The following is a 17,709-nucleotide window of genomic DNA, read 5'->3' on the forward strand; positions in this document are numbered from 1 at the left end:
TTATACTTCCAACGCATTCCGATGATTCCTCCTATAATCATACCTTTCTGAGTTTTCCTGCCAGGACAAGACGTTCCGACAGATGAGCTTCGGCATCTTCCAAGCTTGGTTTTCCTGAGATTCTTAGTTTTCAACCTCCAATTGCAGTGGAGCTCGCGTGATGGGCATGGTTGCCCAAGGAGGGATGTCTAACTTGGTGGTAGTAGATCCGGCACTGATGTGGCCAATTCCGGAAGAGTGGTCTATGGAGGAAGGCGCCACAATCCCAATAGCATACAGCACCGTGTTTTACTCGATGGTAAGATATAGTCGGCGTTAGAATATCATCATTCTGAAATGCCACGAAATTGAAAACATAATTTCTAAATATACGAATGATTTGTAGATCATAACAGCCAATATGCAACCAGGATCCACGGTATTGATCCACGCGGGATCCGGTGGTGTCGGTCAAGCGGCTATAAATGTTTGCCTCCACTACGGCTGTAGAATTTTCACCACTGTCGGAACTCCAGAAAAGAGGGCCTTCATCAAGAAAATGTTCCCGCAAATCCCAGGTGAGAAAATATATCTATTTTTCATAATTTTCGCTACATAGTTAATTTTTTTTAAATGCTTTGCAAATGTGGTCTGGTTCCTACCCGGATCTTCTGTTTCGGTTCCAGGAATATGATGCTTTCAATATCTACTTTTACAATTGTTTTTACTTACTATTTACAACTTCAGTTATAAATATTACCGATGGCATTCAAATAAATGCTTTCTATGGTATTACAAGTTTTCTTAAATATTCATGAGAACGACTTTTCAGATACATCCAAAAGTCGTCTGGCAAATGAAGTGTCACTCTCCTTTAGAGATTAGGTTATGAATGAACAATGAATAATTTTGACTCGTTAAATCACAGTAATCGAAAGCCAACTCCCAAATCCCAATATCTTCTTGTTGGATGCAGTTCCCTTTTAATGCGGTCTATGCCATCACATCTCAATCCTCCGTAAGCTATGAAGGATGCTTTATTTATATAATAATAAATATAATTTGTTTCCAGAGGATCATATTGGCAACTCTCGTGACACCTCTTTTGAGGAGATGGTGATGAGACTTACCCATGGAAAGGGTGTGGATATTGTACTCAACTCCCTCGCAGACGACAAACTTCTGGTAGGAATAAAGCATGATGATGTACCATATAGCAAGAACTGTTTATATTCCATCTTGCTAGTTGTAATCTTAAATGTACTCTTCTCTTTTTAGGCTTCCGTGCGCTGTCTCGGATTCAGAGGCCACTTTTTGGAAATCGGGAAGTTCGATATTGTGAACAACACCTCTCTCGGAATGCACTTCTTGCTGCGAGAGTGCTCCTTCCACGGAATCATGATGGACTTCCTGTTCACGCGGGGTGATGATGAGAAAAAGGTGACTTTATTTCTTATTCTAATGTACATGTTTTATTATATTGTACAAGAGTACTTCACAGCCTAATTGATTCCATGTATGTCTCGGATTTAGAACTAAAGCAAAGGACAGGATTTTATCGGAATCTCAGTATTCGTGAATTAGTTTATTACGATGGAAATTAGGAATTCTGAATATTTACAGAGCTTATTTACATCGGGGGGTTTGAGTGATCGCTCTATTTACTGTCACATAATAACACTCACCAGTCTACCCATGATTAACAATCATTTCTTCGGACAAGCTTAGGGAAAAAATGGACCTGGATTTAAAATTGGGGCTGGCTTTTATATTGCAAAAGCGAATACGAGTCAAAAGGGTTATTAAAAGAGAGAAAAGATTGAAAAAGAGACAAGTTTTATCAAAACCACACTAAACCGAAAGTAATTTCTGTATTTGAATGCCTAAAAATGTATAAAATTACTTTCATCAGATACTTCACACTATGATATGGGAGGCTATCAGGAATGGGTGCATTAAGCCGCTGTGCAGTGTGACCTTCAGTGTAGACGAGGCGGAGAAGGCGTTCAGGTACATGGCGGCAGGAAAACACATCGGGAAAGTGTTGCTCAAAATACGCGAAGAGGAGTCTGAATTGGTACACAAACCAGAGCCCATATACATGCACGCTCAGCCGAGGTAAATCTAAATTACATACGTTACATTTACATACGGTCAGGGGATCACATTATTAATGATTGAGACTACTTTGCCCAGCCACAGCTTTTCCTCAACGATCTAAAGGAATTTTGATACATATTTTTAATCAGAATTTTGATAATTTCGATAAAATACCGTATGATGCGGAATACATCAAAACAATATATCACAATAGATTTTAAGGAATAGTGGTATTTACCATGTAAAGCTTGAATTAAAAATTTATCGATTTTAACACAAAATGAATTTTGATATTGTTAGTGTTTGTCTTCAAAGTTTGAAAACAATTTCACAAACATCAAGTAGGAACTTGTCACAGTATATCTACATGTAGTTCTGAAAGTTCAAAAATAGGCAGGCACCGTGGCGTAGTTGGGTAGACGCTCGACTGCGAAATTGGTGTCCCAGGTTCGATTCCCACAAATTGAAAAATGAATTCAAGAAAAAATTATTTTCAATTGGTCTGGGTGTTTGTGATGTATTTTTCACATTTACCTTCCCTATCAGAAATGAAAAGGAACAGGTAGATGATTTCGTGTATTTAGGTAGTATGTTTTCTAGGGATGGAAAGATTGATAAAGATATAGAAAGGAGAGTGAATGCTGGGAACAAAGTGAACGGTGCACTGAAATCAGTTATAGCAAATAAAAACCTATCAGCGGAAGCTAAACTGGCAGTGCACAACGGAGTACTGGTTCCAACTCTAATGTATGGAAGTGAAACATGGAGTTGGCAAAAGAAGGATGAAAGTAGACTGAATGCAGTCGAAATGCGATCTCTCAGAAGAATGTGTAACAAAACGATGTATGATAGATGTGCGAATAGTGAAATAAGGAAAGAATGCAAAGCTGAGATAAGCATTATCGATAATATTAAGAAAGGTGTGTTGAGATGGTTTGGACATGTAGAACGAATGAGTGAGGAAAGAACGGTAAAACAAATTTATGAGGCGAATGTTAGCGGGAAAAGAAGCAGAGGAAGACCGAGAAAAACATGGCACGATCAGGTATGCCAAATACTTGAAAGTGGTCAGGTTAGGAGTCGTAACAATCGGCGGGTATGTATGAGGAGATGCATGAACGTGGAAGAGGCGAAGAATGTTTGCAAGGACAGAGTGGTGTGGCGCTCTATTCTCTCTGCCTACCCCTGCGGCGAAGCGGCGTGATGGTTAGTTAGTTAGTTAGTTACCTTCCCTATCCTTACTATCCTACCTGCAGACAAGCATCTAAAATAGAAGCTTTGCGGATTACTCCTTTATAATAATAAAAAATATACACAGAAAAGTTTTTTTTTTGCTTAATAACTTGAGTAGGTAATTCTGAACAAAGAAATAATTAAGACATTGATTTATTTCCATTGAGATCACAACTTAAATCAACTTCAACAATACAAAGAATAAAAACCAAAATAATTTAACCATTTTGTTGACGTTGTAATACAGTATATAAAATGGTTTTAAATATATATAAAATGGTTTTAGATACATCTGCCTCGATAGCTCGTCATACGTGATCACGGGAGGTTTGGGTGGGTTCGGGCTGGAACTTGCGGACTGGCTGGTGCTTCAGGGAGCGAGGAAACTGGTTCTCAACTCGAGGAAGGGCGTAACCACTGGCTACCAATCTTCTAGAATAAGGTAAAATCCAAATGCTATTTTATAAACAAATAAATTTTTAAAAGTATTGAAATCTTATAGAATTAGTGTTAGAACTACTAGAAGACTCGTGTTTGAGTATCCAAACCTCCATTTGCGGGTGAGTTCTCCATTAGATGGGTCTGGAGACCTTAAATTCCATGATATTCTGAAATTCAATTATTTACAATTTTGTTGTTGCAGGATTTGGAAGCAGTACGGAGTAGAAGTTATGATCTCGAGAGATGACATAACGACGCAGGCGGGATGTGTTTCTCTCCTGAAAACTGCCGCAACTCTCGGACCAGTTCGCGGCATCTTCAACTTGGCCGTGGTACTGAAAGATGCCCTCTTCGAAAACCAGAACGCAGAGTCCTTCATCGTCTCCTTTGGACCTAAAGCTAGAGCCACGCAGTTCTTAGATATAGAATCCAGAAAGTACTGCCCGGAGTTAACGTGAGTAGCTGAGTTGGGTTGTAATTTTTTCCTCTTCTAACATAATTACATACGATTAAAGGTGGGTTTGAGATCCGGTCATTCAGAAGATCCCCATCAGTGAATCTGTATTGATCAAGTGATCCGTTCACTAAGACCAGATTAATTGAACGATGAATCTTTCGCTGGAGTCAGATAAATTGTTCACTGGTGATAGGGGAGATTGTTTTAATCAGAAGAATCAAAAACATGCCAGTCAATTATTTTCAATATTAATTTTCTCTTGGCGACATTTATTTTCATCCCCAAAAGATTTTACTACTGTAAAAGTTAACTTTTTAGCCCAAAATCATAAAATCCATGAATCAGTAAGCCAGTAGCGAGTTAGCGTTAGTGAACGAATAAAATTAGGATCTGATCACTGCGCATGAACGGATCATTAAGATCTGGTCGATTACAATCGACCCACGTCTACATGTGATACATATATTTATATTACAGAAATCATTCAAATACCTTTGTTGTTGTGTTGTAGCGAGTTTGTGATATTCTCGAGCGTGTCATGTGGTCGAGGTAACGCGGGACAGTCCAACTACGGGATGGCCAACTCCGTGATGGAGAGAATCTGCGAAGAGAGGCACCGAGTCGGGCTGCCAGCTCTGGCTGTACAGTGGGGAGTGGTCGGAGAGGTGAGAGTCTAAAATATAATCTTCAAAGCTTCTATTTCATAGGCTCGTCGGCAGGCAGAAGGAAATTTATTATACGTCTTCTTACTTTACTTTGAGTGTGGCTCCGGCTTCTTCTTCACCCATATGGGTTGTGTCTTATAGCATTAGAGTCTTGGTTGCACTTTTGTTAGCCATTCTACCGCCGCCGGGGTCGCCTCACGGATATCCGGAAGGTCACCACCACCTTTGAGCCGGCAGTCCTGCACCATGTGTCTTATCGTCTGTTCAGCTCCACTCACAATCAGGGTTATTCCTATATTTTACATCTGATGGGAGTCGAAACCGTAACGCCAGTTCCATAATCGAGCTCATTCACAAGTATCTGCCATGGCAGTAGGCAGAGTGGTAGTGGATACTCTACAGACACATCTTGATCGCTCGCTTCTCGTAGGTGGGTCTGGTGGCCGAGATGCAGGAGGAGCACTGCGAGATGGAGATTGGGGGGACCCTGCAGCAGCGCATCAGCTCGTGCCTGCGCACCCTGGACCAGTTCCTGCGGCAGAAGGCGCCCGTGGTGTCCTCCATGGTGGTGGCCGAGAAGCGCGCGGGCGGCGCCGGGGAGGGCAACATGGCCGCCACAGTGGCCGGAATTATGGGTATGCGAAAAAGCAGATACAGAGTCCCTCTTTTTTTGTACCGTACAGTTCCAGAAAATGTGTGCGAATGTTGAATGCTCAAAAGCAGAGGGATGTATTTAAAATAATTTAAATTGGCATCAATTTTGTTACTCGTGATTTTACTGGCCCCTATCTGCACAAGGAATGTGTTTTAAACCCGATCGTAGATCGTTTGATCAGTCCTTTGTTCCAGAATTTTTTAAATAGGAGTGGAACTTAAAATATATAGAGATGACGAATATAAATGAGCTTCGGGTGAAGGACATTATTGCTAAGTGGGTAAGGAAACGTAAGAGGATTGTAGTTAGAAATAGAAGAATATTAGGTTTAATACTCGGGATTGCATACCTAAGCCCATGCGAGCTACTGTCTTCACAGTAACTGCACCTTCGTCCGAGAGTTTATATTATATAGGTAGAAAAACAACTGTTAGACGAATACAATAATTGGCAAATGAAAGATGGGCAAAGATAAGCTTGTAGAGTACATGGATGGTGCCAATAGATGGAAAGAAAAGAAAGAGGTTGATGGTAGATGGAGGGTTGACCATAAAAAGGCAATGGCATCAATATTTTTCCCTCCCAATGATTCTTTAAATGAATATCTGACAATGACAGGAATAAATACCATGAAATTAATTTTATGGATATTTCAGAAAAAGGAATGCAGTAAGATTTGTATTACAGGACTCAAAGATCTGAAGACTGTGTCGCACCAAGTGACCCTCGCAGAGTTGGGAATGGACTCCATGATGGCTGTTGAGATCAAGCAGAGTCTGGAGAGGGACTTTGAAATCTTCCTCACCGCGCAAGACATCCGAACGCTCACATTTGCCAGGTTAGGCCGAAATTAATTTATCGGATTTATTAATTGCCATAACTGTTTTACGACTTACAATAAGAATTCAATTTTTTAACCCGACCGAACCTTCCAGACTGATGGAGCTCGCTGCCCAAAGGGAGGCGGAAGCGAGCACGTCGGCCACCAACAAGACATCCGACAGTATGGCCGGCTTCAGAGTCTTGCTGAGGAATGTCGGCAATGAGCTCAGCGCTTCCGAACCTATTGTGAATATGGCTACTATGACAAGCGACGGAAAAGAGGTACTGAAATGAAGCATTTTTCCTTCCTAGATGCTTTTGTTTTGTCTCAGTAAGTTGAGAATGCTCTCACGTCCTCCGGTTTGAGTGTCTTCTGAGAATACGACTCCTAGGGTGATACGGGACAACACATTCGCATAGGATCTATATAGGCCCAGCGTGGTAAACATTACGCAGGATATAAAGCGATAAAACTTAAGCCATCCCGATTCCAGGTTGTAAGTCAATGCGAAGACGTCCATATTTCCTTGTAGAAAAATATGTTCTTGTTTTGCTATTCAACGCTCAAGGTTGGCAATCATCATTGCAGTATTGGCTTTGTCTGCAGCCACACTTAACACCGACTTAACGCTACAGCGCATCTACTCTCTCGAGTTGTTCGAGGAAGACATACGTCTTCTTTCTATGCTGCGCTTACCTTCGACATTGCCTTGTAATACTCGTATAATACATATTACTTTGTATCTATATCCCGTCATAAAATAACCAAAGCAATCTAGAAATCCAATTTAAGTTAATTTGTAAGTATTGAAAATTAAGTAAACTTCTTTTTGCAGAGCCACGACGAGATCTGCGAGTCAGATCCCAGGATATTCATGGTCCCGGGAATAGAGGGCATGGCCACAGTACTAGAATCTCTCTCCAAGAGGATCAAATGCAAGGTGACAGTTCTGCAGCTCGGATATGACAACCCGGAGGAGTCAATCGAAGACATCGCACAGAGGCTTCTTCTGGTGAGAGAAAATATCCTTACTATTTACAAATTAGTAAAGATAAGGCGCATAATAGAATGGTCTGCAGAGATATCTTCTTCTTCTTCTAACCCTTATCCGCACTCCAATGGTGCATAGGGCACTGCATCGTATAGAAGCAGTGTTATCTTGATCGTTAAATACACGAAGGAAAGGTGATCAGCCTTCCGCTTGAGGTATCAGTCCAGGGTCATATTAAATAAATATTAAGACTGAAAAATCACTAATATTTATTTTGACCCTCTTGGGAATCAAACCCGGGACCTCCAGCATGGTAGCCTAGCGCGCTAACCGCTACACTATGGAGGCGGACGCAGATACATCTAGGGCATCCATTCTTTTGGTATGGTTGTGTCCTATTTCTCCGCAACTTGATTCATATTGCTAAAAAGGGGTCGCTCATGCCTGCGGAAAAAAAGTACTCAATTGAAATATTTGTATATAAATTTGAATATTTAAATTGATAATGAAACTTTCATTTAAATAAAAAATCACATTTCTGATAAAAACTAATGAAGCTTTAACAATGTTGTTTATTCAAATATTTATATAAATACTTCCAAAATCTGCGCATTCTGTCATATTATTGGCGGTATCATAATTTGCAACCTTTAACTGGAATCTAATCATTTATGACAGTTGCTTAGTCAAAGTCACTAAATCTTGATGAATTTTCTTTTTAAATGTCATTTTCAGCTCCAAGAAGAATCAATTGTCTGAAATAAATTATGAATCAATGAATCAATAAATCTTTAATAACTAATTTTTAAGCCTCCGTAGTGTAATGGCCCACCTGGGGTAGATTTCCAGGGGGGTCAAAATAAATACAAGTCATTTTTCACTGCCTTTTTAAAAGCTTACGAATAATCGGACCATCGAGACTACTGTATTACATGAGAAAGGTCTAATTCAAATGTATTCTTCCAGTCTATCAGATCCCGCCTTGCGCCTAAGGCTCCCTTCATCCTGTTGGGATATTCCTTCGGTGTTGCTGTAGCTTTGGAAATAGCGCGAGTTCTGGAAACTGAAGGTACCCTACATAATAAAATAATCAACAAATTTTAAGTATCGCAAACTTTACAAATAGTATTGTACTTCTTACTGTCCCACTCTACGATCGAGGTTGGCTAATGGAGTAATACAATACTGCATTAAATATTCCATTTTAAGACTAAATGAACATTATTGCGTAAAAGGCTCGTTACTTGCGTATGTCTGATATTGTAATAAAATAAATTGAAAAAAAAAGCAATAGTCCTTGAAAAAATAAGTGAATAAAAAATCAAATAAAAGTTTTCATAAATGTGCTGCGTGTGAAAATGTCAAAACTGATTTCACATGCGGTGATCGAGATAAACGCCTTTTTCTTACATTTCATTTCTTTCATAGGCTTACCTAGTGTTAGTCCCGATTTCAAAATAGGAATAATGAAAAAAAAAATTTTCATTCTAGGACATTCCGGAAGAGTTTTCTGCATCGACGGAGCACCGGAATACATCTACACCCTCCTGAAGGTAAACTTTAACACTTCGGAACAGGCGGCGCTACAGGACGCGCTGCTCACTCACATCCTCGAGCTCCTCGCTCCCCGGCAGCAGATCGACATCGCGGAAGAGCTCCGGGCCGCCACCTCTTGGAACGCCAAGCTGGAAGCCTTCCTGCAGCGAGTGCCGGAGAAAGTGCGCCACTCCAAGCAGTACCAGAGAGCTCTGGCCAACGTGGTGTACGGGCGCTTGCAGGCCGTCATCAAGTACGACGGGTCCAATTCCAAGAAGCTGCGCTCCACCGCCATACTGCTGAGACCCAAGGATTGTCCTCCGGGAATGGTGATCGACGAGAACTACGGACTTCATCACTACGTGGAGCAGCCCATCAAAGTGCACTTCTTGGAAGGCAATCACATCAGCATCGTCGAGAACAAGGACTGCGCCAACATTATCAACAGAGCGATGGCGGATCTTGTTAAGGAAGCGGCGTCTAAGGTCACCGGGGAAATCTTGAATGCTTTCTAAAGTCGGCAAACTACGCAACAAATACTATTTGCCACTTCGAGTGGCTATTCACACTTAAAATGGTAATCGCAAAGAACACATATACATATACATGATAAAATAATTCAAAATATTGCTTCCAAGAAAAAATATATAAGGATTTCCATCACCCAATCTGATGTGGTTTGCAGGCTGATTTATGCAGTGTTGAATAATTAAGTTTTTCTGTAATTGTGTTTTTTTTCTCATACGCACATTAAAGCATCCAAAAAAATGTACATATGGCTACACTATCTTTAGATTATAAAAACTCATAAACATGGCATTTTGTTATAAATGGACAATTGTCATTTCACTATGTATTTATTTAATCATTTTCAAGGAATCTGATCATTTTTCATAAAACTCGAAACTGCAGATTTATGAGCTGGCATAGCCATAAGGTAATTATGCAATATTATATATTCAATATTTTAAATAATTTATAAAATTTCATTAAACATTTTTTAAATGGAATTCGCGGTTTGTACTTTTTGTTTTATCGCACTTGGATATTTATTTTGTGTAATACCTACGTTGTTCTTTACTAATATAATTAGAAAGTTATAACATATTTTTAAATATTTGAGTTTTATTTCTGTGTTACATATTTAAATTTCTTTTTCCTGAGTTCTTAAATGTTATAACCCTGAATCTGAGAGTCAATCAATTGACAAATAACCTTTTTCCTTTCTGTCAACATTCTCATTATTACAATAAGACTACACTAGACCAATTGGCGGGCCGGTGTATTTCTGGTATTTCTGCAATAAGACATTTCTGGATTTATAAACCTTAATTTTTTCTCTAACACTCAACCAATGGTGCATAGGGCACAGCACCTTAGTGATGAGTGTTATCTTGATTGTTACTTACTACTGCGCTCCAAGGACCAGTCCAGGGTAATATTAAATAAATATTAATGTAAAATCACTGATATTTATTTTCACCCCCCCTTGGGAATTGAACCTCGGACCTCCAGTAAGGTAGCCAAGCGCGCTGACCATTATACTGCGGAGGCGGCCATTAACCTTCATTTATTGCCACATATTTGTCTGATTAAATTAATATTATGAAATGAAAGAAAACTGATATTTTTCTGTTTTTATTAAATCAGTGGGTAACAGTTTAGAGCCAATAGATGGCTCCAATAATAGAAATCAATATTTGTACAAAGTTTGTCTAACACAGAAAGCCGGAGAAGCAGCTAGAAGTCCAAACTATCCAAATATACATATTAATAAAGTACAGTGTTCCTCGCATCACGCGCATTTAGTTATTTTAGACTAGGTCTGGACATTTTCTAAGATTATTTCAGTTATTTAGTTTAATTTTATAATCTATGAAATAATCACAACATTTAACCCAAATAAACCTAAAAAATAATATAAATAATTAGAAATAGAATATTCTCAACTCGAACCTTCTGTGAAATTGACAAAAAGGCTGTTTATAAAAACACCTACACATGTAGAATTATACTATAAAATGCTTATAAATAATTCACAATAGAACCTAGTTTGGGGTCATAAAATTTATTTAATTATTGTAATTAAATTCAGTTTATTCGATTTCAAACAAAGGGAGACACAATTCACCCAAAAATTATTACATTTTTTTATAACAGGTCAAATTTTAGTATTCAACTAACATCCTATAATACAACTCACAAGTTTTCTAATAAACCCCAGAAAAGCTCTTTTTCCAAACCTGATATTGATGGATGTATGTTGAGCATTTTGGACTTTAATATCAGCAATGTAGACAACTACAAATGTGCAATAAATAGATCACCATTCATAATATGTATTACATCTGGGTAGGTGGGTTTTTAGACCCTCCCTAAGGCCATTGAGACATATACTTTTTATTGAAATACACCGCTTAGTAAAAAACTGTAAGAGATATTTGCGGGTAAACATTTTTGAATAAATTATGAGACCCCGTCGAGTCGACTCCCCTACAATACGAGCAATGTTGGCAGTTTAGGGATTCTTGGCGACAAAGTCCTCTCCCTTCTGGATGTTCTTCTTGAGTTCCGGCAGCGCCTCCTTGAGCAGCCCCTTCTCGTAGTCGTTGAGGGAGCCGATGCCGAGGTTCCTCTCGATGCCGTTCTTGCCGAGCAGGAGCGGCGTGGCGAAGTACTTGGCCTCCGTGACGTCGGACTGCACGTACGCGCACTCCACCACGTTGGCCTCGCCGTCCAGCGCGCGGATCAGGCTGAAGGCGAACTGCGCGCCGGCGTGCGCCATGGACAGCGTGGCGGACCCCGCGCCCGCCTTGGCCTTCACCACCTGGAAGATGCAACACGCCACAGATACAATCGCCGACTCGCAGGTCACAATACACAAGTTATAGGACTGGATCTGGAGTCATTAATATGGGGATTAGGGAAGTTCATTATCTGGTTTAGTGGTCACTTTATTCACCATTCTACCCAAGGTTGACAACAATATTTATTTGAGATGTAAGTTTTGTACTGACATTTCTTGGTGGAACTGCATTTTATAAATTAAAATGTGATTTTTTTTTCAGCAACCAGGTTTTGTCAGTTATGACTTATCTGACTGGTCTGATGATGTCAGTTATTACATCATCAGACCAGTCTGATGACGCCGGTTACGACGAAACTTGGTTTGGTCAAATAAAATTCATGTGGAAAAAACTACATAGTTGTTATTTTATTCTATTTATTTAAGAAACGGAGAAAAAAAATCACTCTTCATTTCTGCATTCATATTAATGATTCCATATCAACATTAGGCAGAATGGAATCATATGTGTATAACAAAAGTGAATAAATGCTCTGCACCAGGATTTCAATGCAGATTCTCTGTCTGCAGATGTCGGAGATGTGAATTAAACCTTGATATGAATAAGAGCAAATACAGGATTTGAAGATAATTATTTGAACACAAAAAATGCTATTGTATGTAATTTTCAGTGCTGTCTTCCAACTGTTAAAATTTATATGTAAAGTAATTAAAGGTGAAACCATTCTTTATGTACGTAAGATGTAATACCCACAAGAGGTATTACGCATTAAATTTAAATAGTCATCATTTATTCACGTGATCATTCGACCGTTAACTTCTAGTCACATGATCCACTTCCGTTTGACCTACTTAAAAATAACGGTTTTCTAACCGTCGGTTCATCATGTGACTCGGACCACGCCATTCCAGGACTATCGGCCTAGCCGAGTGGACGTGCTCGTCGTGCGGACTGTCGTTTTGTCACGGACCTAAGTCTATTTTCCGTTGAAAAGTTTATTTATTTATTGGAATTGAACTCTACTATTCCTAGTTCGAGTGTGTAACTTTGTGATCCGAACTGACGTGGACCAAGTGGAAATTAGTCGACATAGTCTCACAAGAACGTGCAAGCTTGCGTCGTCTGGTTTAAATTCCCGCCAACCAGTCTATCAAATAAGGGAACGCCGACGTTGTGTCCTGTATTACAGCCAAGTTATTTTCATCGTGTCCTATAATAACTTCCGATCATTTCTCCAGCTTCAAAGCCTACAATACTCGACTCCAGAGATCTTCCTGCAGCTACCATGAAGACAAAGATGACGTCATCGAGTTTGCTGCATCTCCCGCCAGAGCATGCTAGTGGGTGACGTCACATCGAGTTTGCTCCGTCTCCCGCCAGAGCGTGCTAGTGGGTGACGTCACATCGAGTTTGCTCCGTCAGTCGCCAGAGCGTTTGACAGATGACAGCTGTCAGATACACATTTTGTGACCACACATCCCTAGGTATTATCGTTCCAGGATAGTTTAATAGAAATTCAGACAACACATAAACTTTAATCAATAGTCTGGTACAGTGTATCTAGTATTAAAAGTAGTTTTAATTAATATTTATAAGTGTTCGTGCTACATAACCTCTAATAAACCCGTTGTGAAAATGCCCTAGTCTTTCATTTGGTCTAAGAGATATCCCAAGTAAGTTTTCAGATAATTCAATTGATGACCCATGCATTTACACCCTGAGAGTCAAGAGCAATTGTTCAACACCACTGAGCCAGTCAAAGTAAACATTTAAATTAAAATGTACTATTACAAAGATTCTTCAAAGTATTTGACAAATTACATCTCTACTCTCTAAACCCTTATCCGCACCCAATAGTGCATAGTGCACTGCATCATATTGACGCAGTGTTATCTTGGTGGTTACTTACCGGAAGGCAAGGTGATCACTATTGCCCTTCAGGGACCAGTCCAAGGTAATATTAAATAAATATTAGAGAGTAAAATCACTAATATTTACTATCACCCCCATGGGAATCAAACCTGGGACCTCCAGCATGGTATCTAAGCACGCTAACCATTACACCATGGAGGCGGACTAAAGGGATATGAATAAATAAAAATGTTGAGGTTCTAGGTTGGAATCGACATGGCAGGAGGCTCTTAAAAACAGGTCACAAGGCCTACGCCTACACCAAGAAGAAGGTTCTGGGTCATGCCTTATAGTCCTGTACCCACCTCGGTGCCGGCGTCCTGGATCCTCTTGGTGAGCGCGTCCACCTTGGCGGCGTCGAAGGCGGCCTTGGGCTGGCACTGGCTGAGCAGCGGGATGATGGTGACGCCCGAGTGGCCGCCGATGACGGGGATGGAGACGGTGCGCGGGTCCACGCCCAGCGCGGTCCCCAGGAAGGCGTGCGAGCGCACCACGTCCAGCGTGGACACGCCAAACAGCCGCTTCGGGTCGTACACGCCCGCCTGACAACACACATCTGTTACTATTGTCCCGTAAGAACTTCTCCTGCTATTTCATATTGTATATTATAAAGAAGTGAAGTCCAATTCAGGTACAGTAAAACCTCTATCTATCATTCCTCGAATAATCGTTTTCTCGGATGTGTTGTTTATTTCTTCTACCCCGAATTCATTTCATTCAAAAATAGATCGCATCAATCGTTTCTTTATCACCATTTTACCGCACTCATTGTTTGAATTACGCTACATATTTGATTTTTTTGTCTGTGTTTTTTTAAATTCTTCTCAATTTTCTTAATTTATGTTAATTATGATAGAGATAACAAAAAAATATGGAGTAAGTATTTGGGACAGAGGATGTCCTTTTTGGTAGAGAACAAAAGAGGTGTCGGGAGACCCCAAAAGAGATGGTCCGATGACATAGTCGCTGTGGGGAGTAAAAAATTGGCTGCAAGCAACAACCAACGGGAGGAAATGGAAAGAAGGGGAAGAGTCCTATATTGAGCAGTGGAGTTCAGAGGGCACATGAAGAAAAAGAAGAAGAAGAAGTAGCTCTTATAATATACTAAAGTTAGGGAATTAAAATTTATATATAGGGAATTGCGATCCCCCTGTTTGAACTGGCTACGTTAACTTGTACACAAAAATTTATCTCAAAAGTGTACAAAATAACAAATGTGCGCGCATAAATGTATCTCAAAAGAAAGAATTGGAATAGAATAATAACAGATGTATGAATACGAGTCTAGACGCTGGTCGCATGGCGTCTAGACTCACACGCACGCAAGTATGGGGGAGTGGTCACCTTCTTGAGCACTTCGGCGGCAATGGGCACGGTGGAGTTGACGGGATTGCAGATGATGCCGATGAGCGCCTTGGGGCACGCCTGCGCGCACGCCTTGGCCAGGTCGCGCACGATGGACGCGTTGGTGTTGAACAGGTCGTCGCGCGTCATGCCGGGCTTGCGGGGAACGCCGGCGGGGATGATCACCACCTCCGCGCCTGAAACCGCAGCCACACATACAATCCGTGCAATCATTTTAATTGCTTATCATTCATCACCTTTGGCAGGTATTCACTTACAACTGTCTGATGAAAAAAGTAACGATTCGAAAAGGACGAAATAAGTACAGGCGGACCTCAACTTTCGCACATGATTGGTTCCTGAAAATGTGTGCGAAAGTTAAATGTTGTAGAGGGATTAATTTTTTTTTAAAAACCACCAAAAATTCTTCTTCTTCTTTTAGGACTAGGTCCTGTCATTTTCCGGTCCGCTCCTGGGAGGTGGAAGACCAGCTATCCTTCCATCGTTTAGGTGGTCTTCCTGGGGGTCTGATCCCGCCTATGCTGCTGTCCGCTGCCACCCTCACCACTCCATCCAAACTCGCTCTTCCCACATGATCTCTCCAGAAACGTCTTCTTTCTCTTCCCCATCGCACAACATCTTCAACATCGCAGATTTTTCTTATTACCAAAAATTGTACTTTAAAATTTGTTTTTATAAAAAGTTACCAAGAACATGTTGAATAAAAATTATATTTTCTTAATAAACTTGTCCAGAGTTGTATTTTACCTTTTTGTTTTCTTCATAGAGAGTTCTGTAACATGAAGTACTATTATGGATCGCCCTACGCACTTGAAATATGCGTTCTCTATTGGGATCGCATTCAATTCAGTACATAGATAACACTTTTCACAGTATGGACTTGGTTCATATGCATTTCATAGTGTGAAAGGGAAACAACTATACGGAAACAAAACATTTTCGCATTATTGCCAAAAAAAATTTTTTTTTTTAATGTGCGAAATAACGAGCTGTGCGAAAGACGAATGTGCGAAAGATGAGGTCCGCCTGTAGATCATTTCTCAGGCAACTAATATCTGTTAAACGTTCAATAAAAACCTTTTGTGTAAAAATCTTTGTTACATCATAAATTAGACAAAAATTAGAGACATCACCTATGTTTGAAATAAATTAAATTTAAAAGTGAAATATCTGACCAACCAGCAGCGCAGGAACATAAGGTTTACACTGCGCAATCAGCGTCACCTTTCAGCAAGCTTAACACAGCCTTATTCTTCAGGCGCCAGTAGAGAGAAAATTAAACATTAGTGCAATCACACTGTATGTGATAACACTAATTGTGGCCGACAGAAATTAAACCAGGTACCTCATGTTAGGTAGTCGTAAGTACTAACCATTACATTACGAAGGCAGACAATTATATACATATTAGGTGAGTTACAATTAAAAATATTAAATTACCAAGTACTCAATAAATCCTACATTAATTTATTTTAAATATCTGACAAAATTACACATTGTATCGAATGGGCAATTTGCCAATTCCTCGTCATTTCAAGAAATTATAATAAAATTAAATTTATAAATTGGAAAAGTAAAATTACAATTACGGAATGTTTTAGGAATAATTAATATGCATGCCGGTGATGATAATGATAAATCAATAATATTTGTCAGTTATCAATCTGAACTATAGTACTCAAGGTCTAGTATTCACATGTGTTACATAACAGATGCCAACATTTCTAGTATGAATCTATACCGCACACAGATAACAATTGTAACTTGCATGACATATAATTATCTTGTTTGCTGAGATTACCTGCAGTAATTACTTCAATTGATAAAAGAACATTAGCGTGGAAATTATTGAAAATGTGGAAATTACCTTTAAGGGAGTCCACGAGCTGGTCGGGGCCCGTGAAGCCCTTGACAGTGGCGGGAGTGTCGATGTGAGAGATATCGGCGGCAACTCCTGGGGTGTAAGGAACAATGTCGAACAAGTTCAGCTGCGTGACAGAGGGGCTGAGCTTCAGCAGCAGGGAGAGGGGCTGGCCAATTCCGCCGCCAGCCCCCAACACCGTCACTTTGCGGTTATTCTACAACAAAACCCCAACGTTCATTCCACATCATCAAAGTCTATTTAATCTGAATGGTCCACACGCAAATCCGACATACCTGGCCGGTGGTGGAGAACTTCTTAGGGTTGCTCTTCAACGCCGAAACGGCAACGGGCTTCACACAGCGGGAGAACATTTTTAAGCCGCGAATCGGTTCCAACGTCGACAGGAAAATCGGAAGATAACCGCGGTCCTTCACTGACCTTTACGTAAAGTGGAAAAAGTGTTTTTCTATGGAAAAGTGAAAAACTAAAAATTGGAATTATTGAATGTTGCTAGTTTTATAAAAAATTAAAATATGTATTCTCGTAGCGAAATTATAACGTTATGATTCCGAGTCCTGAAAAATAAATAAAAAATTATAGGTAGCTTTTACTTAAGCTAAGCCTATAAACTAGAAAAGAATGTTGAAATAATCGCAAAAAATATGACATTCTCCCTGTATTCACTTGCGGTATTGAATTTCACATTTTATCAAGATATACTTATCAGTCTCTCCTAATATTTAATAAATAAAGAAAATAATTAATAAATAAAGGATCTCTCAGAAGAATGTGCAATAAAACGATGTATGGTAGATGTTCGAATTGTGAAATAAGGAACAAATGCAAAGCTGAGACAAGCATTAACGATAAAATTAACCCGTA

The 17,709-nt window shown here is 39.8% G+C and overlaps 2 protein-coding genes across 2 annotated transcripts in view; one reads left to right on the top strand and one right to left on the bottom strand.

The window, feature by feature from the left end:
- The window catches only part of FASN3 (Fatty acid synthase 3), a 50,684-nt gene extending 40,689 nt beyond the window's left edge, over positions 1 to 9,995 (top strand). The window contains exons 26-39 of the mRNA XM_088256451.1: positions 148 to 298; positions 386 to 557; positions 1,052 to 1,164; positions 1,258 to 1,419; positions 1,892 to 2,097; positions 3,599 to 3,754; positions 3,956 to 4,207; positions 4,722 to 4,875; positions 5,306 to 5,510; positions 6,218 to 6,368; positions 6,466 to 6,634; positions 7,189 to 7,365; positions 8,311 to 8,413; positions 8,836 to 9,995. Coding sequence (XP_088112577.1) covers positions 148 to 298; positions 386 to 557; positions 1,052 to 1,164; positions 1,258 to 1,419; positions 1,892 to 2,097; positions 3,599 to 3,754; positions 3,956 to 4,207; positions 4,722 to 4,875; positions 5,306 to 5,510; positions 6,218 to 6,368; positions 6,466 to 6,634; positions 7,189 to 7,365; positions 8,311 to 8,413; positions 8,836 to 9,395 — 2,731 coding nt within the window. The 3' untranslated portion in view covers positions 9,396 to 9,995. The remainder of the gene's footprint in view (positions 1 to 147; positions 299 to 385; positions 558 to 1,051; positions 1,165 to 1,257; positions 1,420 to 1,891; positions 2,098 to 3,598; positions 3,755 to 3,955; positions 4,208 to 4,721; positions 4,876 to 5,305; positions 5,511 to 6,217; positions 6,369 to 6,465; positions 6,635 to 7,188; positions 7,366 to 8,310; positions 8,414 to 8,835) is intronic.
- Positions 9,996 to 10,502: 507 nt separating this feature from the next.
- Mdh2 (malate dehydrogenase 2) lies at positions 10,503 to 17,278 on the bottom strand. The gene is made up of 5 exons (XM_088256452.1): positions 17,121 to 17,278; positions 16,831 to 17,041; positions 14,943 to 15,139; positions 13,904 to 14,140; positions 10,503 to 11,707 (listed from the first exon to the last, which is right to left on the bottom strand). The coding sequence occupies exons 1-5, from the start codon at positions 17,196 to 17,198 to the stop codon at positions 11,399 to 11,401; spliced, it is 1,032 nt and encodes a 343-aa protein (XP_088112578.1). The 5' UTR covers positions 17,199 to 17,278; the 3' UTR covers positions 10,503 to 11,398.
- Positions 17,279 to 17,709: the final 431 nt, after the last annotated feature.

Source organism: Brachycentrus maculatus, unplaced genomic scaffold (assembly GCF_059751285.1).
Source record: "Brachycentrus maculatus isolate JH-2025_06_01 unplaced genomic scaffold, ASM5975128v1 h1tg000061l, whole genome shotgun sequence".
Taxonomy (NCBI): Eukaryota; Metazoa; Arthropoda; class Insecta; order Trichoptera; family Brachycentridae; genus Brachycentrus; species Brachycentrus maculatus.